Raw genomic sequence first — 27,122 nt, forward strand, 5'->3', positions numbered from 1 at the left:
TCTGGTGTGGATATGGGCTTATATCTAGGCTTGCTGAAAGTTAAAATTTCAGCCTTATAAATTTTATTCCAAAAGCAACTGGCTATGCTTCCAAGAGTCCAGACTTTCCTGAAGGGCATATCACACATACAATCGCCTTTTGTACCACCTACCGCACCTTGGAATCTAAATCTGGTTTTAGATTTCCTACAATCTTCTTGAGTTGAACCATTACAAACTGTAGAAGAAAAATATCTCCACTGGAAGATGGTAATGCTATTGGCCTTAGCCTCAGCCAGAAGGGTCTCAGAGTTAGGTGCGCTATCATGTAAAAGCCCCTACCTTGCCTTCCACAAGGACAGAGCAGAGCTAAGAACTTGTCAGAGGTTCTTGCCGAAAGTTATCTCTACATTTCATATCAAACAACCAACCGTGGTTCCGGTTCTAACTGATGATTCATCTACTCCAAGATCACTGGATGTAGTACGAGCATTGACTATCTATGTCAGAAGAACTGCTCGTATCAATATCGGACTTTCCTTTTGTGCTATATGATGCAATTGAGATACGTTGCTCTGCTTCAAACTGGATAGGACTCGCTATCCAACAAGCTTACTCATCTGCAGCCTTGCCTATACCAAAATCCATTACAGCCGCACTCTACAAGGTCGTGTAGGCTCCTCTTGGGTGGCTGCCCGGGGAGTTTCATCTTTACAGTTATGCCAAGCTTCTGCATGGTCAGGTACAAACATGTTTGTCTAATTCTATAGGTTTGCTCCCGCTCATTTTAGTAGCTTTGGGATGTCCCCACCGTACTAAAGTACCATCCCAGTATCCCCTGTGGATGTAAGTGAAAATAGGATTTACCGGCAGGTATTTCAAATCCTTTCTCGTCGTCCATAGGGGATACTGGGTGCCCACCTCTGTGCTTCGTTAAAATTCCTGCAAAACAAGTTCGTTTTGGTGTGTGAAACTTGGTTTGTTCAGCTTGCTATCCTTTCTGTCCTTTACAATCCGTTTTTGCTATCCTTTACAGTAGCTTACCTGTGTGCTGGTTATGATTCTCTCATTTCCAGCTTTATCTTATGGTTATATATATTTATACATGTGTGTGTGGAAAATATTATATATGTATATGGCTATATATGTGAATATTTTTACATGCAGTAGATATTATCTCATTGTTATGTTCAGTTTTATTCTGTTCTGTTTTCCTCCTCCTCAGAGTATGTTCCGTCTCCTTCGGGCACAGTTTTCTAGACTGAGCTGTGGGAAGGGGCATAGAGGGGAGGAGCCAGCACACAGTATGTTGAAGTTTTAAGTGCACTGGCTCCTCTGGACCCCATCTATACCCCACCGTAGTACCATCCCAGTATCCCCTATGGACTACGAGAAAAGGATTTACCGGTAGTCATTTAAAATCCCATTTTATGTTACTGATCCATTTTACACTGGATCTATGGGTTCTGGGAATAGGGGAAACCTATGAGGGTCTCCTCATATAACCATCGTTGGCAGGCTGGATTCATAACAACCAGCCAGTGCACCTAAAACAAAAAAAAATGTTTATTTTGGTACTGAGTGTTATTTCTGTGTATGTTAGTATATGCACATCTTTCCTGAATTCTTAAGTGACACTGCTGGCTCCTAAAGTCTATTTTGTTGTCCACCTCCAAAAAGAACAAGTAAATAAGAAAAAATGTAAACTAGAAAATAATTTTATTTCTCAATATAGTACTAGTAAAACATTTGTAAAATGGACAATTATATTTTCAGGTATGTTAATAGGCCCAATTAACTGTAATGCCCATGCAATAAAAACATATTCTAATATTATGAATTACCACTTGTAAACTGTTAGCTGTTAAATTGACAAAGTAGCTTCTTAAACTTGCATTGCCATTTTAAAATGGTAAGTACAGTAGAAAATGCAATGCATGCTCCTCTGAGGCAGAACTCCAATAACACATGCTCCTCAGAGAGCATTTACACCACTAGAGGCTGCTCCTCTGAGAGCATTGATGCCCCTGGCGTCTGCTCCTCTGAGAGCACAAATGCCCCTGGCGTCTGCTCCTCTGAGAGCACAAATGCCCCTGGCGTCTGCTCCTCTGAGAGCACAAATGCCCCTGGCGCCTGCTCCTCTGAGAGCACAAATGCCCCTGGCGCCTGCTCCTCTGAGAGCACAAATGCCCCTGGCGCCTGCTCCTCTGAGAGCACAAATGCCCCTGGCGCCTGCTCCTCTGAGAGCACTGATGCCCCTTGCGCCTGCTCCTCTGAGAGCACCGATGCCCCTGGCGCCTGCTCCTCTGAGAGCACCGATGCCTCTGGCGCCTGCTCCTCTGAGAGCACCGATGCCCCTGGCGCCTGCTCCTCTGAGAGCACCGATGCCCCTGGCGCCTGCTCCTCTGAGAGCACCGATGCCCCTGGCGCCTGCTCCTCTGAGAGCACCGATGCCCCTGGCGCCTGCTCCTCTGAGAGCACCGATGCGCCTGCTCCTCTGAGAGCACCGATGCGCCTGCTCCTCTGAGAGCACCGATGCCCCTTGCGCCTGCTCCTCTGAGAGCACCGATGCCCCTTGCGCCTGCTCCTCTGAGAGCACCGATGCCCCTTGCGCCTGCTCCTCTGAGAGCACCGATGCCCCTTGCGCCTGCTCCTCTGAGAGCACCGATGCCCCTGGCGCCTGCTCCTCTGAGAGCACCGATGCCCCTGGCGCCTGCTCCTCTGAGAGCACCGATGCCCCTGGCGCCTGCTCCTCCGAGAGCACTGATGCCCCCTAGTGCCTGCTCCTCCTGAGAGCACAGATGCCCCTAGCGCCTGCTCCTCTGAGAGCCTGGACACCAATAACACATGCTCCTCAGCATTTACACCACTAGCGCCTGCCCACCCACCCATCCGCCCACCCAGTATAAGGGACACTCTACAAACCTGAATACTTTATGATCAAGGAGTGAGTAATCTCCCCTTCATATTACAAATGCCATGTCGCACCTGAGATTTTGTACATGGGTGCGCCCTTGCAGAGACCCCTTTCAAACTTGCAGCAGGACCTGGCTTATTGCCAGATCAGTGATGTCACTACACACAGGTGCAGCGCTGGCGCTTGGAGAGGAGATCATCTCAAAGCGCCAGCTCTTCCAATGTTGTAAATGGGTCACGGGTGGCATTGATCCGCGTTAGTCTTTCACATTGCACCGCGACCCGAGTTGAACCCTGGTTACCAGGGTAGAAATGCTGGGTCGCTTGACCTGGGTTATTTTTAAAAGGACCCTTTCAGAGTAAGCAAAATACCAGGTTGCTGCACATTCATGTGCAATAACCCAGGATATTTTTGCTAGTCTGATAGGGGTATTACTCATTAAGAAAATACAAATTTGCCACCTAAAATAAAAAAAAAATAATATTTAGGGAATTCAATAAACAGTTTTTTCTTGGTGAATTTAATGCAAAGCATCACACAGGGGTCACAGACCTGGTCCAGACCTAAGGGAACATGCTAATAATGTACATTAACTACAGTGTTGATAAGTGAATACCACTAGATATTTATAGTATTTAGTGCATGTACATAAAAAGCTGAAGATTGTAAACAAAATATTCCTCACCAGGAAATCCAACACACACAATTGCAATTTACCTTTCAATAAGCACACATTGTAATAAGTATTATCTGTGTTTGTTTAAGATAAAATCTGGCTCCACAGAGAAGTAAAAGTGACCAGCTGTGTGGTTTGTTTGTCGCAGTCACTTGCATTTCACTGTTGGGCTGCCTGTTGAGTGGGAAAGCAATAGGAAGGATTGTGTCATTTTTCAAGGAAACAACATTTTTTTTTTCTTTTTAAAAGGATTCATCCCACTCCTGGCAGCTTGAAGTTTGCCCGTGTGGGCTAGGGGCCAAGCTTGGCGGGGAATATCAACCAGACATGCCAGGGCCTTCCCTTACTGGCCAGGCTCTTACACTCTCTTCTGTTTTTACTGTTTATACACCTGACTGTAATGCATTCTCTTCATGACTGGAGCCTGCAGAGACGTGAGCTTTGGGTATGGGACTCGGGGTCGACAGTGTCTAGGTCGACACCCATTAGGTAGACACCTATTGGTCGATAGTGGCTAGGTCGACACTAGAAATAGGTCGACACGGCCAAGGTCGACATGAAAAAAGGTCAACATGAGTTTTTCATGTTTTTTGGTGTCGTTTTCTTCGTAAAGTGCCCGGGAACCCCAATTAGTGCACCATTTCCCCTTGTATGGCTCACTTTGCTTGCCGTGCTTTGGGCAAGGTGCCTCGCTCCACCACCGCTGCGCTCGGCACAGGTTACCTTTCCCAATCGTAGTCCACGTGGATCGTAAAGTATGAAAGAGTTAAAAAAAAAAAAGAAAATAAAATTTTTTTTAAACTCATGTCGACCTTTTTTCATGTCGACCTTTTTTCATGTCGACCTAATGGTCATGTCAACCTGTTTCTAGTATTGACCTATTCACTGTTGACCAATAGGTGTCGACCTAATGGGTGTCAACCTAAGTGGTCCCGACAGCGGTGAGTTATGTATTCTAACTCACCCCCTAACCCTCCGTGACAACAGCCTAACCCTAACCTCCCGGATGAGTGCCTAAACCTAACCCTCCACACCCCGCTGCCTAAACCTAGCTCTCCCCTTTAGTGCTTAACCCTAACCTCCACTGTTTGTAGCCTAACCCTAATCTCCCTGCCCGCACAGCCTAAACCTACCCCCCCTTCCTGTATGTGTTTCAGTCTGCCCTTGCAGCAGATAGATTGTGCTGTGAGGGGGTCTGTGTATGATCCCCCAATTGCTATGTAACTGTTAGGCATTTTCTGGACCTGTGCTCAAATATTCTTATGTTTCATAATCATAAGGAAGAAGGCAGACCTGGGGTTATTCAATTAGACCCTAATATATTTCTTTTTTTTTTTTTTAGAACAGATTTTGTTTTTCAGGCTTTGTAATTAGCTCCCGTTTTTCCGTCTGAAAATGTTTACATTTCTGTGTGAAAAACACATAGGGGTCGATTCAATTCGGCAACTTATGAATAGCGCCGGGAATTAGCTCCCGACGCTATTCAATTCAGCTGCTAGTTACCCGCAATTGTCGTGAATTCTTCTCTCATCCCCGGGGGGTGAGAGAAGAAAACCGCCAAAAGTGCTGCCGAGTGGCCGGCGCGAGGCTGATTCTGTCGGGAATCAGCATCGCCGCAGGTAGTTAAGTCGGAGAATGCCCATTCTCCCGACAAAACTACCTGTTAAGTCGGCGAGAACGGGCCATCGCCGACTTAACTGGAGCTGAATTGAATAGCGTCATGAGCTAATTCCCGGCGCTATTCATAAGTTGCCGAATTGAATTGACCCCATAGGATCTGCGAGATAGTTGAGGACCTGTGTTTTTTCGCAGCTTTGGGGCCAGTTAGCTCCAGGCGGGTAAACTAGCCGTGGCAATTTACCAAGGTTTAAATGAATACCGCCTTAAGCCTGTGCAGCATTATTTTATTATTTTTGTTATTTTTTTTTTTTTTTTTTTTTAAAGCATCTTATTTTACATAATGATATAATGGAGCTGATTCAAATGTTTTTTTTTTTCCCGCAGCCACCACTAGAGGGCGCCCAGTGGCAGCAATTCAATTGTTCTGCCGTTTGGGCATCCAGTGGCCACAGAGGACACATTAATTTTTTCGCAGCCTCCTAAGGTGCGAGAAAACATTTGTTGAAACCGGGCACTTACGCCCCATTTGGACGCCCAAAGCAGTGAGTTTAGATGGGTTTAGCTGTTTTAGACTGCTAAACCTGGCCTGCTTGGGCGCAACATGTGCCATGTGCATGGGTGCCCAAACATAATTGATTTGTGACAATTGTTTGGGTGTCTAAAAAGTCCCGTTTAGACGGGATTTTTAGATACCCAAAACAATTGAATCGGCCCCATTATATTAATATGGCTCAAAGGAGGAGGAATGGTATGGTATGATGTCATTCCTTTAACTGTCAGAGCAACTTCTGTATAATCTAATAATTAAAAGATTGTAGTGTTAAGTTTGAAGGCAGAAGCAATCGTTTGACAGCATCAATTTTATAATGGATCTTTTTGTGTGAAATTCAAACATTTTTAAGGCTGTGGCTGGTGTGCATCAGCCCCACTGTGCATGTGTTATCCGTGTGTATGTGCAAGCATGCGTGTACCTAGACAGCTGCAAATCCTGATCAAACCTGGCCATAGCCAGGACTTGCAGAAAATGTGTTTGAATGGTGGCCAGTGTATATCCTCTCATCTTATCTAATTATTCTCCATCAAATATAATATAGGCTTACTTGTTTAAAACAAAGCTGCCTGTGTATTTACACCTTTATTCACACGCAATTAATTGGATGGTTATTGTTTCATTTTTCATATTGGCCACAAGATGATATGCAGAAATGACCACAACCCTGAGGTGAATGTGGTCGTGCAATCTTGTTGTGAAGTGTTTATATGAGCAAATGTATTTAGTGGATAAAGTGTTCTTGCCACCTGAACATAGTAGAGGCATATATTGCGTATTCCTAAGCATTGACTAGGCTATAATGCAATAGTGCCGCGCAGTTGTGCCAGTCAGAATCTTACATTGCGCTATCACTTGTGTACTTTCCAAAGAACATTGATATACAGCACATAATGCAGGTGGTCTAAGCAAATAACCTCAAGCACTGTTTGTTCTCATTTATTTGGCCACTGTTGTAACTGAGATGACATCGGGTCAATAATGTTAATTGATTTATCTTTTGAGAGCCTAATGTGTTGGCTAAACAGTGTGAATTGTTAGATCGCACAAGATGGGGAGGTTCTCTCTGATGTGTTTTTATTTTCATTTTGTTTCTGCAGTGTGCCCCAGCGAGTGTGGGAAACAGGCTTGTTCAGACCAGAATGAGTGCTGCCACCAAGAGTGCCTGGGAAGCTGTACTGCTCCAAACAATGACAGTGCCTGTGTGGCTTGCCAGCATTACTACTACGATGGGAAGTGTGTCCCTAGCTGTCCGGAGAACACCTATCGTTTTGAGGGATGGCGCTGCATCACCCTGGAAGAGTGTGCTAACGTGCACACCTTGTTTCCTGGAGCACACAGATTAAGTATCCACAATGGAGAGTGCATAGATGAATGTCCATCTGGCTATATGCTCAATGGGAGCCAGAGGTAAAAAACGAATTATGGATTTTCTCTGTAGGTTTAACTTTTTTTTTTTTTTTTTTTTTTAACTGGGAAAGGTGGTGGTGGTGGTGGTTGGTGGGCCAGAGATCAAGAGCTTAAATCCAGGCCTATTTCTTAGTTGACTTGTCTGTTGGTCATGTTCATGCAGCTAAATTCTAGACTTCGCTATCATTAAGGTCAATTAAATTCAGCGCGGATTGGATAGCAGCAGGAATTAGCTCCCGGTGCTACTCAATTCAGCATGTGGTTATGTCGGAGAAGGACGGTTCTTGCAGACTAAACAGGGTGTTTTGTCGTGAGAACAGGCATTCTCCGACTTAAGTGCCAGGCGTGATGCTATTTCCGCCGTGCTAAGGTCACAAAACAGCATTGTGCCAGCACTTTTGTCGGATTTCTGCTCGCACCCCCTGGAGGGGTGCGAGCAGAAATCCTCTCGTCGGGCATCTAACACGTTGAATTAAGTAGCACTGGAAGCTAATTCCCGTTGCTATTCAATCTGCGCAGGATTGAATTTCACCCCATTGAGGCAGGCCACTTGAACCTCCATGTGAAGTTACGGGATAGTACAGTCATGTGCATCTACTATCCAGCCTTCACATGGACAAATTACAAAGGATGCTGGAAGATAAGAAGTCATATGCATATGTTTTCACAAGCACAATTGTGCTGAGTATTAGTGCATATTTATTGCATCTGCCCGAGAGTACATAAATGTCTTTTCCTGTCGGCCCGCCAGCTTCAGCTGTACTGCTCCCAGGAAAGAGGGGAGAGTACTGTTGCAAGGAATACTGTTATACAGGTGAAAATTAGAATATTGTGCAAAAGTTCATTTATTTCAATAATTCAACTTAAAAGGAGAAACTAATATATTATATAGACTCAAAACATGCAAAGTGAGATATTTCAAGCCTTTATTTGTTGTAATTTTGATGATTGTGTCTTACAGCTTAAGAAAACCCCAAATTTCAGAAAATTAGAATATTACATAAAATCATTAAAAAAAAATATTTTAAATACAGAAATGTCGGCCCTCTGAAAAGTGTAATGATGCATATGAGTACTTGGTTTGGGCCCCTTTTGCATGAATTACTGCCTCAATGCAGTGTGGCATGCATTCTATCAGCCTGTGGCACTACTGAGGTGTTATGGAAGACCAGGATGCTTTAATAGCAGCCTTCAGCTCTTCTGCATTGTTCGATCTCGTGTCTCTCATCTTTCTCTTGAAAATGCCCCATAGATTCTCTTTTTTCTTTAGCCCAGGTAAAACGCTTCTGATGTTGTTTGTTGTTCAGGAGCGGCTTGACAAGAGGAATACAACACTTGAAGCCCATGTCCAGGATCCGTCTGTCTGTGGTCGCTCTTGATGCACTAACTCCAGCCTCAGTCCACTCCTTGTGAAGCTCCCCCACACTTTTGAATGGCCTTTTCCTGACTAGAAAAAAATAAATGGTCTGTTGCTCAGTAGTCCAAAGTCCTTTTTTCTGATGAGAGCAAATTTTGCATCTCATGTGGAACCAAGGTCACAGAGTATGGACTAACATAGAAACATAGAATTTGACGGCGGATAAGAACCACTTGGCCCATCTAGTCTGCCCTTTTTTTTTTTTATCCTTTAGGTAATGTCAACCCTTTTTGAACCTTAATTCTTTGTAAGGATATTCATATGCCTATCCCAAGCATGTTTAAATTGCTCTACAGTCTTAGCCTCTACCACCTCTGATGGGAGACTATTCCACTTATCCACTACCCTTTCTGTGAAGTAATTTTTCCTTAAATTTCCCCTGAACGGAGAGGCACACAATCCAAGATGCTTGAAGTCCAGTGTGAAGTTTCCACAGTCTGTGTTGATTTGGGGAGCCATGTCATCTGCTGGTGTTGGTCCACTGTGCTTTATTAAGTCCAGAGTCAACGCAGCCGTCTACCAGGACATTTTAGATATCTCACTTTGCATGTAATGAGTCTATATAATAGATTAGTTTCACCTTTTAAGTTGAATTACAGAAATAAATGAACTTTTGCACAATACTCTAATTTTCTGAGTTTCACCTGTATGCTATGGTTGTCGGCCAATTGTTAGCGCTTATTGTAACAACAGGCTTTGCTGCACGTATTTGCATAAGAGAATCCAACCTGAACTCTCATAGCTGTATGCTAATGACTGTACGGACTAATGCAATGTGGCTCCTGCTTTGCTTCTCTCTGTTTACCCAGTGGCCTTGGTGTTTCTCTCTTTTACAGCATGTTCTGCAGCCCCTGTGATGGGCCTTGTCCGAAGGTCTGTATAGAGGAGAAAACCATAGACTCTGTCACCTCAGCCCAGAACTTGGAAGGGTGCACTGTGCTGAAGGGAAACTTGCTGCTCAATATTCGCAAGGGCCGTGAGTATCCCAAGCTTTGCTGTACACTTATATTGTTGATGTTTGCCCATATCTGTGTGATTCCCACATAGTATGCATCCATCTTTTAACTCCTTTCTCCATATTTCTGTATTTTAAAGTAGTCTTTCAGAACTGGTGTAAAGGAAATGGCTTGCTTTTGGTAGCATACCATTTTTTTTATTACTGTTACCAAAATAAAAGCAAAGTCCATATGTTTTCCTTTTGCACCAGTTTTCATAAATGAAAATATTTGAATGCTCTGTATATTGGTGAGTTCATGGGCGTCTAATCCAGCTTGGTAACAGGTGCTTTGTTCCGTGCAATACTTGTTGTCCTCCTCCTTTTTCCCTAGTCACATAGAATGGTGTCCTCCTCTGGGACATGCGTTTCCCTGCTCCTATCAAACAAATCTTAGTCGCTTTGGTGTCTGTGTTTACATATGGTTACAGTGCTGTCTCCCAGGTGGCAGCTGGAATGCGCTGGCTACAACCCATAGAATAACAAAGCAGCAGGATCTCACACCTGCGGAAACAGCTAGTGTCCAGTGATGAGTTTGGATCCAGTCCTGCTGCCCTCCCCAGCACAGCTGCTCGTGAAGGCCTGTGAGCCAGCTCAGTGTCAGCAAGATAATCTCTTCATGCTTCTCCATGCAGATATAGCAATACCCTTCCCCCTCTGCCTCAGATGAATACAAGACATCTTCTGGTCTCTAACCCAGGCCTCCATTTAAGCACACACACGCGTACCATGTTTTGACACAACTTTCTTGCGTATCTCAAGTTCTGTTTGATTGATAAGCTCTTTGGGTCAGTAATACTAGTGTAAAGTTGTGTAGTCGCTCACGAAGAATAATGACATAAAAAAGCTGTAGTACTCAAATGTAACATGTCACATGAAAGCTGTTGCCATAACAGATCAGCACGTTTTATGTTTGTTGGACATTACTAATAGTATTCATAACAATGGCACGATTGTTCCTACACCTTTATAACACCTCGTTTAAATGGTTACCTTTTGGCTGGAAGTCACAGCCTTGATCGTTTGGCTGCATGCACACGGTGCTTGAGTTGCAGGAGAAGTCTAGATCCCGTAGCTGGGTTTGGGCAGGGTTACAGATGGAGTATATCACAGCCGTGCGATTCTGGAGGAGGCTTAGATAATTCATGCAGCCCTGAACTGCAACTGTTGGCTTGGGTTGTGCCAAAAGAGAGGCTGCTGAAAGCTCAGGACCTGTTACTGGCACCCACATAGAGTATTCTTGGAAACGCATGCAGATCTATGGAGAAGTTATGAATGGGAGCTTAACAGCATCCCTTTGCAATTCAGTACCTGTCACTTCTCTGATGCTGGTCTGGCACATGATGAATCGCACGCTCCTTTTGCAGCATGCTAGCTAGATATTCTGATTTTAAGAATCCAAACTTGTGCCCAGAGTAACAACAGGACTTCTTGGAAAGACTTTACCAGTGTTTTCTTATTTTAGTTTTACCTCCCTACCAATATGTTCTCTGCATGCTGCTTAATAGTGTGTGCTATTAATATTTTACACAAACATTAACCCTGAAATTACTACTGCTTGTTGCTTTCTCAGAAAGAGAGCATCGTAATAGCTTGTGCCAGTCATATGTATTGCGGCAGAGGAGTCTGATTTGGTGGTATTCTCTGGAGTTCTGTCACCAATGGAAGATCCACTTATTGCCCTTGCCCATTCTTTGTCTGTTTCTATATGTACACAATAAGCAGTCCATTCTCTCTCTCGTCAGCATGGTAGTGTTCACAAGTCAGAGGCGCAGCAAACTTTGGGGTCGATTCTATTCGGCAACTTAAGAATAGCGCCGTGAATTAGCTCCCGACGCTATTCAATTCAGCTGCTAGTGACCCGCAATTGTCGGGAATTCTTCTCTCATCCCCGGGGGATGAGAGAAGAAACCCGACAAAAGTGCTGCCTCGCGGCCGGCGCGAGGCTGATTCTGTCGGGAATCTGCATCGCCGCGGGTAGTTAAGTCGGAGAATGCCCGTTCTCCCGACAAAACTACCTGTTAAGTCGGCGAGAACGGGACATCGCCGACTTAACTGGAGCTGAATTGAATAGCGTCGGGAGCTAATTCCCGGCGCTATTCTTAAGTTGCCGAATAGAATCGACCCCTTTGAAGTCAAACCGTTAATGGATTACCGTGTACTTTTATGTATTGTACAGATGTGTCCACATACGCTTATCCTCAAAACGTGCCGAACCGCCCAGTTTAGCACGCCACGGCATTTGTCCCTTTCTCGAGGTGGCCCAAGGCCAGTGTCCTTGCTTGCTGGTTCACTGGCCTCAGAAGCGTGAAACCACCGGCCATCCTGAGTAACTAGAGAGTTCCCCAGGGGACTAATGCTCATGCAGATGATCCGATGCTGCATTTTCGGACGCAACAGCAGATCAGTGTAGCCGGCAGGAGACGTGTTTTCACACAGGACACCTCCCGCAGTATTAGCATATGTACTCACAGCAGCTGCTGTATAAGCTGCGTCCATCTCTGAATCAGGCCCTAAAAGTGCAGAGTAAACAGTTCAACAATCATGACTGTTGCCATGGTTACATTACAGTCATCTTGACATATTCAATGTTGACATTACAACCAGGTCGACCTAATGAATGTCAACAGAATAAATCACTTCCAGTACATTAGCAAATAAACATTGCATAAGAAAAAAAACTAAATGGAAACACAATAGTATAAATATTGTAAAATATGTTAAAAGGCAATGGGACGGTGGCATAAACAGACAATCAGATGAGGTTCCCAAGCCTGCTTTATGAAGAGAGCAGGCTGAGGCACTCCAGCGGTACCACACCTGCTCATACTTAGGATCAGTCTTTTGTACCCCACTGTGTTACTTACTAGTTTTATCTATTCGCTAATAGTAGGGGCTGCAGGAACCACCCAGGACTGAGCTATCAAACTCTCATTAACATGAGTACAGTTAAGACACAGAGCAGAGTTATGTTATCAACAACCTTAGAGAGCCACAACCCATAAAGACCAGCAGAGCTGAAGGAATGGGTTCCTGGTAATACAGCATCACCCTGGTCCCAGCATATTTGTACCACAAGCATCCCACACAAGGTGTGACCAGGAGCCAGACACTTAGGACCTCTACAATTCATAAAACAAGTGTGGAGGGGCTGACCTGCATCCTATGTACACTGGACAGCTGGCTCTACTGGAATCTCCACAACACAGTTGCTCCATGAGGCAGGGCGAGTAGAGTAGTATTTGCTTAAGTGCTCATTAATATAGTGGCTGTATTATACTGAATGACATTTCAGGTTTTAAACCGTTAATTGTGCAATGAGTATGCGTTTAGCATCCCAGCTATCGGGATGCCGGCAGTCATGTGACTGATGCTAGAATCCCAACACCACTCAGGCGGCTTGTGCCGAATCACTGACAGCTGACATACCATAGGTGAGTATTGGGGTACGGGTCTGGACCCAGGGAGAAAGGGGGTTAGCGTTAAGCACTTGGGAAAGGGGGTTAGGCCTAGCCGCCATCCCCTGAGGGTTAAGGGGGGATACTTACCCCATCCGATGTAGGGATCTTCAATGTTGGGATGCTGCAGTTGGTCTTGTGACCGCTGGCATCTTAACCACCGGGATATAGTATGTGTATGTAAAATGACATTTTATTTCTTCTGCACAGATGTGATAGTCTGGTTTGATGTCCAGTTACACTGAACAAACAGTATAAAGCTAGCTGGTTTGTACATCAAGGCCTGGAGATAAATAATAGTTCTAACTGTGATAACGGCTACTACCAGAAGGAATTATATGGCAATTATCATTGCAACAGAACAGTTTTTCCCGCTGTAATTTGATCATTTGTGTAAATGCATAGAATGTACATTATACAAATTCACAGGACTGACTAAAATCTACATACTGGGAAAAAAATTATGTTCTGGCGATATACATGTTGCTTTATCTGTTTGTATCTTGTTGCAGAAAATATTGCTGCAGAGCTGGAGAACTTCATGGGTTTGATAGAGACTGTGACTGGGTATGTGAAAATTCGCCACTCCCATGCATTGGTGTCCCTCTCCTTCCTGAAAAGCCTGCGTTACATCAATGGAGAGAATCAAACGGACGGGTGAGAGCGATATCCCAACATTGACTTGCTGATAATGTTGGTTGCTTGTAATATAAGGTGGATCTGTTGTCTTCTGCAAATGGATGATGTTGGGAATTTAGCCCATCAACTTATTATTAAGTGATCATGTCACTGAGGTGAAGGATTCAGATTTATAAGGGGGCAGCAATATAATTCAGAGGAGTGTGCTCAGAGTTCCGCTACAAGGGGAAAACACTATCTTCACTCATTATTCCGTGTACTCTTTAGCAATACACATGAAATGAGTAAAGGTTGTCTACCATGTGAAACAGTAACATGTGTAAACCAGACATCATGGTGATGCTCGGAGACACAATGCCATGACTTGCCCCTTGACTGTGTGCTTATACACAAACACATTTTGATAGATGCTGGACACTTGAAGTAGAGTCTCTTCATGAACCTATGGAAAGCGTGTGAGAAACCAGATAAGAAAACACTGTGTTGTATCTTGGTAGAGGAGAATGTAGTGGGTCAATGCGCTGTATTGGAATATCAGCAGGCCAGGGAAGATATGGAGGTTTCCCTAATGAACCCCAAAGTTTAAACAATAGAAAGTTGATACAAGGAATCTTCACTTCTGGCACTAATCCTGGTCTACTAGGTGCTACATTAAGCCCATGGGGTATATGCAATTGCGGTCGAATTCCCGAAATTGTCGAATTTCGGGACTTTTTCGCCAAAAAAAAAAAAATCGTCAATGCAATTCAGTACTTTCCGTCAAAAAAACGGACTTTCAAAATTCGACTTTTTGAAATTCGACTTTTTGAAATTCGACTTTTTGAAATTCGACTTTTTGAAATTCGACTTTTTGAAATTCGACTTTTGTCAAATTCGACTTGTCAAATTCGACTTTTGTCAAATTCGACTTTTGTCAAATTCGACTTTTCTGCAATGATACAAGTGCTGCAATTCGACCAAAGTATATTCAGTTGAAGTTTGGAAATTCGACAACAGTGCTTTTAGACAGTAAATTCGACATTTTCAATCCGCCACACTTTGGTGGGTGAAACTAATAAAAAAAATTTAAAACATGTTTTTTTTGTGTTTTTTTAATTGATAATAGCATATCTATTTATATTAGAAGGGATTAGGTACTTGGTTTGTCTTTTTTGGAGGCACAAGTATTATTTATATATTTTTTTAAAATAATATATATATATATATATTTTTTTTTTATGGAATGGTAAAATTCAGAAAAAAAATGGCGTGGGGTCCCCCCTCCAAAGCATAACCAGCCTCGGGCTCTTCGAGCTGGTCCTGGTTCTAAACATGCGGGGAAAAAATTGACAGGGGATCCCCCGTATTTTTAAAACCAGCACCGGGCTCTGCGCCTGGTGCTGGTGCAAAAAATACGGGGGACAAAAAGAGTAGGGGTCCCCCGTATTTTATACACCAGCATCGGGCTGGACAGATAATGCCACAGCCGGGGGTCACTTTTATACAGTGCCCTGCGGCCGTGGCATTAAATATCCAACTAGTCACCCCTGGCCGGCGTACCCTGGGGGAGTGGGGACCCCTTCAATCAAGGGGTCCCCCCCCCCAGCCACCCAAGGGCCAGGGGTGAAGCCCGAGGCTGTCCCCCCCCCCCCCCCCCATCCAAGGGCTGCGGATGGGGGGCTGATGGCCTTGTCAAAATTGAAAGAATATTGTTTTTTCCAGTAGTACTACAAGTCCCAGCAAGCCTCCCCAGCATGCTGGTACTTGTGGTTCTCCAAGTACCAGCTTTCGGGGGAGGCTTGCTGGGACTTGTAGTACTACAGGAAAAAAACAATATTCTTTACATTTTCACAAGGCTATCAGCCTCCCATCCGCAGCCCTTGGATGGGGGGGACAGCCTCGGGCTTCACCCCTGGCCCTTGGGTGGCTGGGGGGGGACCCCTTGATTGAAGGGGTCCCCACTCCCCCAGGGTACCCCGGCCAGGGGTGACTAGTTGGATATTTAATGCCACGGCCGCAGGGCACTGTATAAAAGTGACCCCCGGCTGTGGCATTATCTGTCCAGCTAGTGGAGCCCGATGCTGGTGTATAAAATACGGGGGACCCCTACTCTTTTTGTCCCCCGTATTTTTTGCACCAGGCGCAGAGCCCGGTGCTGGTTTTAAAAATACGGGGGATCCCTGTCAATTTTCCCCCCGGATTTTTAGAACCAGGACCAGCTCGAAGAGCCCGAGGCTGGTTATGCTTTGGAGGGGGGACCCCACGCCATTTTTTTTCGGGTTTTTCCCCGTTTTTTAAAATCGCGGCAAAATCCGGCAAATCGGCCGTTTTTCACCCGCGGGACTGTCGAATCCGTTTTCCATTGAATATGGTGAATTTCGGCAACCACTTGCCGAAATTGGACGGTCGAATTGTGTCGAATTAAAAAACGGCGATAATTTGCCGCGATTCGCCGCTAATTGCATATACCCCCATATATGAATGCATGAAATATGATCAAATCAAATGGGCATTTATTACATATAGCAAAATATAAAAATTTTAAAATATAAAACATGCAACAATATAAACAAATCACAAATGATGATGGATTGTTCAAAGGAAAGTTACTTTTCCTACCTATCCTGGGGGTTGGAGCCGCATGTGTTGGAAGTAGAGTATCCCTGGGAAAATACCCTGCTAAAGGCTCCAAAGCTTATTCCCCAAGAATGGTCTGGCAAAGTTTAGGCATCAGCAGTATCCATGGAGCACAGTCAGGTTCCGCCGACGTGTTTCGGGACTTACCTTTTCAAGTTCTTGCTGTATGTAATGGATAAATGCCCGTTTGATTTTATTTCTTGCATTCATATATGGGCTTAATGTAGCACCTCATATAGCATGTAGTAGTGCCAGAAGGGAAGATTTCTTCTATCAACTTTCTATTGTTCAAACTGTGTTGTATCTTAAATTGCTGGTTACATTTTTGTGTCTCATCCTGGAATCCTTAGCTCCCCTTTTTATAGGGTATTTTCCTTCTCTTCTCACTGCTTCATATGGAACTCACTGCCTCTAGCCCACCCCAACTTCTCACTTATTGGATTAATTCCTCCCAACTGTTACATTTAATGTAATTATTGGCTATAAGCCTTCCCCGGCCCTCGAATGACACTAGGTCTGGCAGGGAAGGGGTGAATCTCTGCTTCATATTGTAAGCCTTGGAATGCCAGTGTTTGGACACATTCTATTAGTGCCCTGGTTTATCATTTCACTCCAACACACAGGAGAAACCTGATTTCTCCCATGATTCGCTGGGTATGAGAAACAGGGGCTCCTGTGTAAGGGGAGTGCAGTATTTTGGAGGTCCTGGGAAAGCTGTGTCTGTTAGTTTTTCTGACCTGCCTGGGTAAAGTTTCCACTGCTATGAATTCCTGGCACCCTCTTATCCTTTTTTTCTCAGGCTGCTCCTTTTAATGTGTTAGGAATACTTTAAATTCTACATCCTACATCAGCTGATCCTAAAATCCTCCACACTCGTCAAACAACGTTCATCCCATGTCTTGGATCTGATTTGTTAACCTCCGCAAAATGACTATTTTATCACTGTATATAAGGTCAATTAAAACAAACATGAATATGTGAATATGTATACCTGCTCCAAGTCAAGGTCTGTCTGCTACAGGAACTCCCTTTGTATGGTCTGAAAGTCGATAGGCTTCCGAGGGTCCGCGGCTGCTAATTTATTTCTCATTCGCATCATTTACCCTGACCAAATTGTACTTAGAGTTCTTAGATGTGGTGCTGAAAGGGACAGAGTTTTGCTGCAGCAACATTGTCAGATCTGTTTTTTTGGTGCAGTTACTGTAGATCTTTTGGGTCCTCCCTTATTTTGAAAGCGTATTCACAGCATTCTCGCAGGTTAAAAGTCTAGTTAATCGGAACTTGGAGCTTTCATGAAAAGTTCTCTCACACTTTACTCGGCCAAGACAAACTCTGCTCTCGCCGGCTCTCCTTACTGTAACAATTTCAGGAGAGCTAGGGAGAATTTCCGGAATATTACATTTTTTAGTAATTTTTTGTTAATATATTGATATGAAGTTGCTTTGGAAATGTACTTATAATCTAAACAAACCTGAACTCCTTTAAATTGTCCTATAGCCTTATTCGGATTAACGATGAATCTTTGCAAACACAAAGCGTGCAACTTTCCAAGCACCGAGAACTTGTAACAGCTTCCATTGCTTGCTGATATGAGAGAGACTTTTTGTGGGCTGTGCCCATAGACTCTGCAATGATGCTGATCAAATGATTACGTACTAGTGACCTCACTGGAACATGTGTTAAATAGATGACTCCGTATTCATGAGTCATGTATTTGTTAAAAATTGGTGAGGTGGGGGCTATAGGAGGCTGGCCTATGTGGAGGGGCAGAGCAGGTCGGGTAGGCTAGAGAAGGAGAGAAGACAGCAGGATTGTCTGGTTAGAGGAGTGTATCAGTCAAGCTACCATGGTCTATCAATATAATAGGGAGCGGATCCCTACTGACAGCAGGAATACATCTGCAATGCCAGAATTTAGCTTGGTAGGACTAGCCATCCAGAATGGTGCCATAAGTCCCCTCCTCTATCTGTGCCAGTACAATTGTGGGTGAAGAGTGGGTGCACAAGTCAGGTGCCCACTAATTCACTGGCATTTGTGCACTACACACTCTGAACCCATGGTGGATATGCCACTATATATGACCTATAAATCCTCTCTGTGCATTAATGAGGTCAGCAATTTTAGTGACTTGTTAGGCTGCTGCTGAATGTTTCAGCCTACAAGATGCCACTTGCACTATAAATACATGATTGCCTACAAATTCAGGGTATTATTGTTATAATATATTTTGTACAATGCCTTTTGAAATTCTTTACGGTGTATTTTTGTGTTACTGTGTAGGAATTACGCTTTTTATGTCCTGGACAACAATAATCTACAGCAGCTGTGGGACTGGTCGAAGCACAACCTCACCATCAAACAAGGCAAGATGTACTTTGCGTTTAACCCCAGGCTTTGCTTGAAAGAGATCTATGATATGGAAAACGCAACAGGAACCAGAGGAAGGCAGACTGAATCGGACATAAATCCCAGGAATAATGGAGACCGAGCATCCTGTGAGTAACATACTGCAGATGGGAAGCTTACAAAGCTAGAGGTTTTATACTAGAGCAAATAGCCGTTTATGACCTGCAACGTTGGTGGCGATACAGTACTTTACTATATGCACAAATTCAATACAGTTTATTGCAGCTCACATGGGTAGGTGCATGCACACAATTCACCTTTATTCCGGTCATTGAACTGACCACTTAAACATGTTCAACATGGCTATGTGATGGATTGTGTAATGGTCAGGAGTTATGCTCGCCAACTATGACCTGAACTCTTCATTAATTGAAACATTTAAAAACACCTCAATTTGGCCTCATTGATTTAAATCTCCATTTAAATATGTGTGTGAGGGGGGCATCTACATTGTGTATTATTCTGTTTTTGATGTTTAATTGTATTGGGTCACATGTTCCTAGAAATGCATGTTCTCTTACAACATGCTTGGAAGGAGAAAAAAGGCATCACATAAAGTATAGACCAAGGACTGATTTCCACCTCCCCCTTGGACGTGGGGAAAACAATTGGATCTCATTGTAGTAATGTCCCAGAAACGATGCACAAATGCTCACACTCTGTAAAGTACACCCTGTCAGAGCTGCTGACGTCTGCACCCCACAGAGGCTGCCGTTCTTGCATGTGAATTCCATGTGCAGTGAAACAAGCAGCACACATGGCATTTATAATTTGTAGGTACAATTTTCAATTTTGTAAATAATTTCAGCATAATTTGGCTGCATAGCGGAGTAATACCTCAAGTAGATGGGAAACATTTGTCCACCCCCAGCCGCCTCTTCCCATAATTTGCAGAGTAAAATCTACTTGCAAACATTTAAATGTAACAAGTCTTTTCCAAGCTTCCTCTGGCACTCTCCCTCATCACCTTGAGTAATATACAATATACATTATAATGTAACGCTTCAATTGGTCCTACAGTGTTCTTCAATATGATTTTAGAAACAATGCCTTAAGCATAGAATAAATTGCTTCCATCCAACTATATATTTTTTTAATTATGGGATTTACACTTGTAATATGTGCATTTTTAGCAACTTTTTAAGTCTTTTTTTTCTTTTTCTTTTTCTTTAACTTTGCATGTCTGTGTAACTCACCCTATGCTTCCTTAATGGCACATGCACACATCTGTTTACAACAATATACAACTTTTTATTTCCACAGGTGAAAGCCACACTCTGAATTTCATCTCCAACAGCACAAGAAAGAACCGCATCATGTTGACGTGGGAGCGTTACCGGCCACCAGATTACAGAGACCTCATCAGCTTCACCGTCTACTATAAGGAGGCGTAAGTCCCAGCCCAACCATAGACTCTCTACCCTCTGTGATCTCCCCGTGCTGTTAATGGTTTGTTTCCACTCTGGTTGTTCTGAATGGGATCAGTACTAAATGCCGCCGGCCGGTATCCCGGCGGTCGAAATACCGACGCCGGAATCCCGACCACACAATCCTGACAGGGGTGGCGCGCGGAACGCAGCCCCTTGCGGGCTCGCTTCACTCGCCACGCTGCGGGCACGGTGCCTCGCTACGCTCGGCACACTATATTCTCCCTCTATGGGTGTCCTGGACACCCACGGAGGGAGAATATGTCAGGATTGTGGCGGTCGGAATTCCGGCGTCGGTATTTCGACCGCCGGGATTCCGGCCGGCGGCATCTTGACCGCATCCCTTCTGAATAAATGTAAATCTGTTGCTGTGCACTTTGTTTTGCGTGAGCAATATTGAGTGATAAAATCATGCATTCATGGTTCTGGTCAGCTATATTTATCCGTCACACTGACCTTACAGATTTTGCTGAGCTTGGTATCATGGAAATTGCTCTAACACTTAGATGCTGCAAATACTTCAGTCTAGTGTTGTTTTTCACTTTTATATGTCGGGGCACCTGTGAATAACATGGGACAGTTTTCTGGGTTCATATTGAATGTATTTTTTTATTTTTTTTTAACATTTATCGACTATAGAGAATAACCACTTGCCTGAAGGGTTCTTTTCTGTATATACTTAGTTTTATTTGCTATGCGTATGAATCATTTACAGTTAAGTAGGATGCATAAAGTACACACATTGATACGGTAAGTGATACTTTACTATCAAATCCATTTAAACTGAAAGTCCCTCCTCATCGGTCATATTACAGCACCATTTGCATTAAGGTGCCGTCATACACAGCAAACATTGGCAAGTTCATTAGACCCTGCTAATGTTTCTCTACACTAATTGGCACTAAAAGAATTACTGACAAGGCCACATACCCTATTTGAAAAAAACAGAAATAACCTAATTGCTTTGTCATCACTGTAAGAGCAAACCATGAAGAAATCCAAGTGTACTCACAGGGGGATATTCAATGGTTTGAAAAGTCAGTTTAGTGTCTGTTTTTTCCTTTCTAATAGACAGGAAAAAACGCACACACCCAACCGACTTTTCACACATTTGAATTCCCCCTTTGAGTACACTTGGGGGGAGATTCAAATGTTTTAAAAGTCAGTTGGGTATCTTTTGACAAAAACTTGATCGTAGTGAATATTGATTGTAAGCTCGACTTGGACTGGTATGTAACATGTAAATAACTGAAATATTCTTTGTAAAACGCTGTAGGATATGTGTGCGCTATATATGATAAACTGTTAATAAATATTGTATGTACTGTGGTTTTTCTCCTATATTTTATTCCAGTCCCGTTTCGAATGTGACGGAATATGACGGTCAGGATGCTTGTGGGTCCAACAGCTGGAACATGGTTGACGTGGACCTTCCTCAGAGCAAGGATAAGAACCCAGGGATTCTCCTGCAGGGTCTGAAGCCCTGGACTTCCTATGCAATATTTGTGAAAGCCCTTACTCTGACCATGATGGAGACGCATCACATCCATGGAGCCAAGAGCAAGATTGTTTACATACGTACGGATGCTGCAGGTACACAAACATGATCCAGCCATGTAGTTAGAAATAGTATGGTTTCCTCAAGGCCCTCTAATCCATGAATACAAAATGACTTATAAAGAATACTCAAACTTTATAACCTGACCAGCGGTCTTAAATTGGGAACTTAACTATAAGAACTTGAACACTTATCAAGAATTTGATTCAGAGTCTTAAATAGTTGATCATAGAGAACAATAAGTTCTGCAATGAACAGGCTAAAGGACACATGCTGCACTTCTAAGTGCACCACACAAGATGGAGACAAGTGCCGCCACTTACTTGAGCTCTCACCCTGGGCAGTGGCAATGGTTGCACCACCTGTCCTTGTGCACAGCCATATAGAGTCCGCTGTATATTACTGGCGTTCCTCTCCATATCTTCTTGCCACGACCATTTAGTGACAATCTACTCAAATTTCTCAATTCAAACCTCTGACATTGGGTCTGTACTGTGGGTAAGTATAGACTTGCTACTGCTTGGACATGGTAGGAGCTTGTGGAAAGGCAAGTGCTATATACTCTGCAAAAGTTCATACACAATACGGATAACAATGGCGTAGGAGTTACACCTTGCAAAATGGTCCATTTGGGATGTATTATGCAAGCAGAACCCATAAGGAAAAGAAAATCATCACAAAAGTATAGATAGCCTTTAAAAAAAAAAATGAAAATATACGTGCTGTTACATATATTGAAAAGCAACGCTTTCTCAAAACCTTATAGATAAAAGAACATATATAGTTGTGCAGTATTTTTTCTGGAGCGCTCAGGAGAAGGATTATTGTTTCTAATTAAAAATAGCAAATTACTTGTTAAATAAATAAATACAAAACCTAGCATTTGCTATGTGTGTGCCAATACTGCAGCGTTTTATAATGCAGGTGTGTGGGGGTGGTTTATCCACACTAATGTTTTTTTTATATTTTTGTTTTAGTTCCTTCCATTCCTCTGGATATCATATCTGCCTCCAACACATCCTCTCAGCTAGTTGTGAGGTGGAAACCGCCTTCGTTGCCAAATGGCAATCTCTCCTACTACATTGTGCGCTGGCAGCAGCAACCTCAGGACAGTTACCTCTACCAGCACAACTACTGCTCCAAAGGTACTCTCCCTGTCTTTCTCATGAAAAACACTGATGTATGAATGTACACAATGCAGGGATGTCCAAGAGATGATTAGTAAATGATTTTTTTTTTTTTTTAAATAAATCAATTCCAATTTAAGAAAGAAAAAAAAAGAATTTGAACCAAAATTACAATGAATCTACGATCAAAGAGTAGTATTATATGAATGGTTTACTTTTTGTCATTGGATGATCAGTGGTTCCCAAACTGTGTGCCGTGGCTCCTTGGGGTGCCTCGGGACACTTGCAAGGTGTTGGTGGTTCAGGACCAATTCAAATTATTTATGGTCAATATAATAGGAAAAACTAGTGCTAGTAGCTGTCAGTCATAAAATATGGGGACCAACAGAAGCAAATCTTGTCCCTCACCACACAATTGAGCCTAAGGATGATATATAAACACAATCTACTTAATTTAATATTTCTTTCTAAATTTCTTTCTAAGAAATTTTTGGCCTAGGGGTGCCGTGAAAAAAATTCTTATACTCTAGGGTGCCGTGATTCAAAAAAGTTTGGAAACCACTGGGATAGATAAATAATATATCAGAAATAACCAAAGTATTAATGCGCTATTGAATTTATCCAGTCTGTTCTTTTAGACAAAGCATACTTGGTGGGAGGAGAATAACATTTTTGTTGTGTGTTTGCACATTGCTTAATGTCAAGGAAAGCATAACTGACATTCCATCTTTTACAGCTTTAGCTTTTTTCCAGTATAGAATCCACTTAGGGCAGTGCTTTAAAGATCTGATAGCTGTCTGGCTTAATGGAATGAATAAGAACTGCTCAATCCATTTGTACATATTAACACATCTGCAGTAGAGTCAGGACAACAGTCTCTACAGTCTTGTCCTGAAAGCCTTTAATCTAACGGCTTTGTCTATAATACAGTACGTTTTGGGATCTAGCTCATTAAATGTATTTGTCCTGATGATATATGTTTGGGTAGAGACAGTCCTATTGTGAACTGTAGCAGGATATAGAGCATACCACTTGTTCTTGCGATTTCATAGGTTGTTTCCATATTCTTGTCATTCAGACAAAGTCCCTAGTCGAAAATATGCCAATGCGACCATTGACACAGAAGAAACAAAAGAGCCCACCAAGCCAGAAACAGGAGGAGGGCGAGAGAAGGGGGCTTGTTGTGCTTGCCCGAAAACTGAAGCTGAGAAGAAAGCAGAGAAGGATGAGGCGGAATACAGGAAGATGTTTGAAAATTTCCTGCACAACTACATCTTTGTGCCCAGGTAACTAGTCCATTGGATACAGCCAGGGATGTGTAATCAGATGTGCGCCGTACAACAGACAGCCATCTATATCAACGTTTATTGCCCTTATTTGGAGGAATATTCATGGTGATATTTAGTCTTAGGGATGGGCATCGATGGAGATATTGGTCCGGATTTAATGGCGGCATGCGGGTTGGAGGCTGGACTCGCACTTCTTTATAAAAGGGACAATTACTTACAAGGCATAGTTTTGCCTTGTAAGCGATTGCCCCTTTAAAAAAACGTCCGCCATCCCGCACGGCTTGCTGAACTCGGTCGTCATTACATCCGGCCCAGTTTCTTGAACCTTTGATGGTAGAAGACATGACGTACCATCGATGATTCTAACCAGCAAATGCTTGCACATGTGCAGAAGAGATGCACATCTATCCTGGCACACTGTATGAGTCGGAGCCAGGGGTGGAGCTGTGCTTTGACTGACAGCTGAGCTCAGCCTGTCAAGTGAGGCGAGCTATCCATCCCGGCCAGTCCACTCACTGATTTATGTGAGCTGGGAGCGGGGATGTCCTGCTGACTGACAGCTGAGCTCAGCCTGTCCAGTCAGCGAGATGCGCCAGCACACACTGGGACAGATGTATTAACGGGTGGTCTTCTGTTTGCCGGCGGTCGGGCTCCCGGCGCTCAGTATACCGGCGCCGGGAGCCCGACAGCCGGAATACCGACAATTATTTTCCCTCGTGGGGGTCCACGACCCCCATAGAGGGAGAATAAAATAGTGTGGCGCGCGTAGCGCGCCACCGTGCCCGTAGCGTGGCGAGCGCAGCGAGCCCGCAAGGGGCTCATTTGCGCTCGCCAAGCTGTCGGTAAGCCGGCGGTCGGGCTCCCGGCGCCGGGATGCTGGTCGCCGGGAGCCCGACCGCCGGCCAGCCGTAGTGAACCCGTATTAACCTGGAGAAGGCATAAGGAAGTGATAAACCAGTGATATGTGCAAGGTGATAACACACCAGCCAGTCGGTTCCGATATGTAAATTAACAGTTAGGAGATGATTGGCTGGTACGTTTATCACCTTGCACTTATCACTGGGTTATCACTTCCTTATGCCGTCTCCAGGCTTAATACATCTGCCCCAGTGTGTTGTAGCAACTGTGTGTGTGTAAGCTGGGGGAGGCGCAGAGCTGCTGGGCTGACTGACAGTCTAGGAGCCCTGTACAGCAGCTGCAGCACTGTGTTTGCAAGCATGAAAAAAAAACATCTGTTCCACAGATACCGTTGATGGTGGTAAATTATCTGTCCCTGCCATCGACTGTAAAACTAGTTGCCATTGGCTGGCAACCATCCCTACTTAGTATTTTTCATTGGTATGTAAACAGTGTTTCTGTCCTTAAGCTAAAACTTTAATATTAAAGATGCTACACTATTAACTTTATTTCTCTGACGTCCTAGTGGATGCTGGGAACTCCGTAAGGACCATGGGGAATAGCGGCTCCGCAGGAGACTGGGCACAACTAAAGAAAGCTTTAGGACTGCCTGGTGTGCACTGGCTTTTCCCTCTATGACCCTCCTCCAGACCTCAGTTAGAATCTTGTGCCCGGCTGAGCTGGATGCACACTAGGGGCTCTCCTGAGCTCCTAGAAAAGAAAGTATATTTTAGGTTTTTTATTTTCAGTGAGATCTGCTGGCAACAGGCTCACTGCTACGAGGGACTAAGGGGAGAGAAGCGGACCTACCTGCTTGCAGCTAGCTTGGGCTTCTTAGGCTACTGGACACCATTAGCTCCAGAGGGATCGAACACAGGACCCGACCTCGATCGTCCGGTCCCGGAGCCGCGCCGCCATCCCCCTTACAGAGCCAGAAGCATGAAGATGGTCCTGGAAATCGGCGGCAGAAGACTTCGGTCTTCACCAAGGTAGCGCACAGCACTGCAGCTGTGCGCCATTGCTCCTCATGCACACCTCACACTCCGGTCACTGATGGGTGCAGGGCGCTGGGGGGGGGGGGCGCCCTGAGCAGCAATATTATACACCTTGGCTGGCAAATCTACACAATATATAGTCATAGAGGCTATATATGTGTAAAATACCCCTGCCAGAGATCCATATAAAAGCGGGAGAAGTCTGCCGAAAAAGGGGCGGAGCTATCTCCCTCAGCACACTGTCGCCATTTTCTCTTCACAGTGCAGCTGGAAGACCGCTCCCCAGGCTCTCCCCTGTAGTTTTCAGGCTCAAAGGGTTAAAAAGAGAGGGGGGGCACTAAATTTAGGCGCAATATTGTGTATACAAGCAGCTATTGGGAAAAATCACTCAGTTATAGTGTTAATCCCTGCATTATATAGCGCTCTGGTGTGTGCTGGCATACTCTCTCTCTGTCTCCCCAAAGGACTTTGTGGGGTCCTGTCCTCAGTCAGAGCATTCCCTGTGTGTGTGCGGTGTGTCGACATGTTTAATGAGGAAGGTTACGTGGAGGCGGAGCAGATGCCGATAAATGTGTTGTCGCCCCCTGTGGGGCCGACACCAGATTGGATGGATAGGTGGAAGGTATAACCGACAGTGTCAACTCCTTACATAAAAGGCTGGATGACGTAACAGCTGTGGGACAGCCGGCTTCTCAGCCCGCGCCTGCCCAGGCGTCTCAAAGGCCATCAGGGGCTCAAGATACCTCAGTTGGCAGACACAGATGTCGACACGGAGTCTGACTCCAGTGTCGACGAGGTTGAGACATATACATAATCCACTAGGAACATCCGTTGCATGATCTCGGCAATGAAAAATGTGTTACACATTTCTGACATTAACCCAAGTACCAAAAAAAGGGGTTTTATGTTTGGGGAGAAAAAGCAGCCAGTGTTTTGTTCCCCCATCAGATGAGTGAATGAAGTGTGTGAAGAAGCGTGGGTTCCTCCGATAAGAAACTGGTAATTTCTAAAAAGTTACTGATGGCGTACCCTTTCCCGCCAGAGGATAGGTCACGTTGGGAGATATCCCCTAGGGTGGATAAGGCGCTCACACGCTTGTCAAAAAAGGTGGCACTGCCGTCTCAGGATACGGCCACTTTGAAGGAGC

The 27,122-nt window shown here is 44.2% G+C and overlaps 1 protein-coding gene across 1 annotated transcript in view; it reads left to right on the top strand.

Annotated features, from left to right (window-relative positions):
- The window catches only part of IGF1R (insulin like growth factor 1 receptor), a 304,160-nt gene that overhangs the window by 196,755 nt on the left and 80,283 nt on the right, over positions 1-27,122 (top strand). Inside the window, exons 3-10 of the mRNA XM_063925712.1 lie at positions 6,843-7,152; positions 9,406-9,545; positions 13,534-13,678; positions 18,557-18,771; positions 19,946-20,072; positions 21,464-21,702; positions 22,645-22,812; positions 23,873-24,080. Coding sequence (XP_063781782.1) covers positions 6,843-7,152; positions 9,406-9,545; positions 13,534-13,678; positions 18,557-18,771; positions 19,946-20,072; positions 21,464-21,702; positions 22,645-22,812; positions 23,873-24,080 — 1,552 coding nt within the window. The remainder of the gene's footprint in view (positions 1-6,842; positions 7,153-9,405; positions 9,546-13,533; positions 13,679-18,556; positions 18,772-19,945; positions 20,073-21,463; positions 21,703-22,644; positions 22,813-23,872; positions 24,081-27,122) is intronic.

This window comes from Pseudophryne corroboree, chromosome 6 (genome assembly GCF_028390025.1).
Source record: "Pseudophryne corroboree isolate aPseCor3 chromosome 6, aPseCor3.hap2, whole genome shotgun sequence".
Classification (NCBI taxonomy): domain Eukaryota; kingdom Metazoa; phylum Chordata; class Amphibia; order Anura; family Myobatrachidae; genus Pseudophryne; species Pseudophryne corroboree.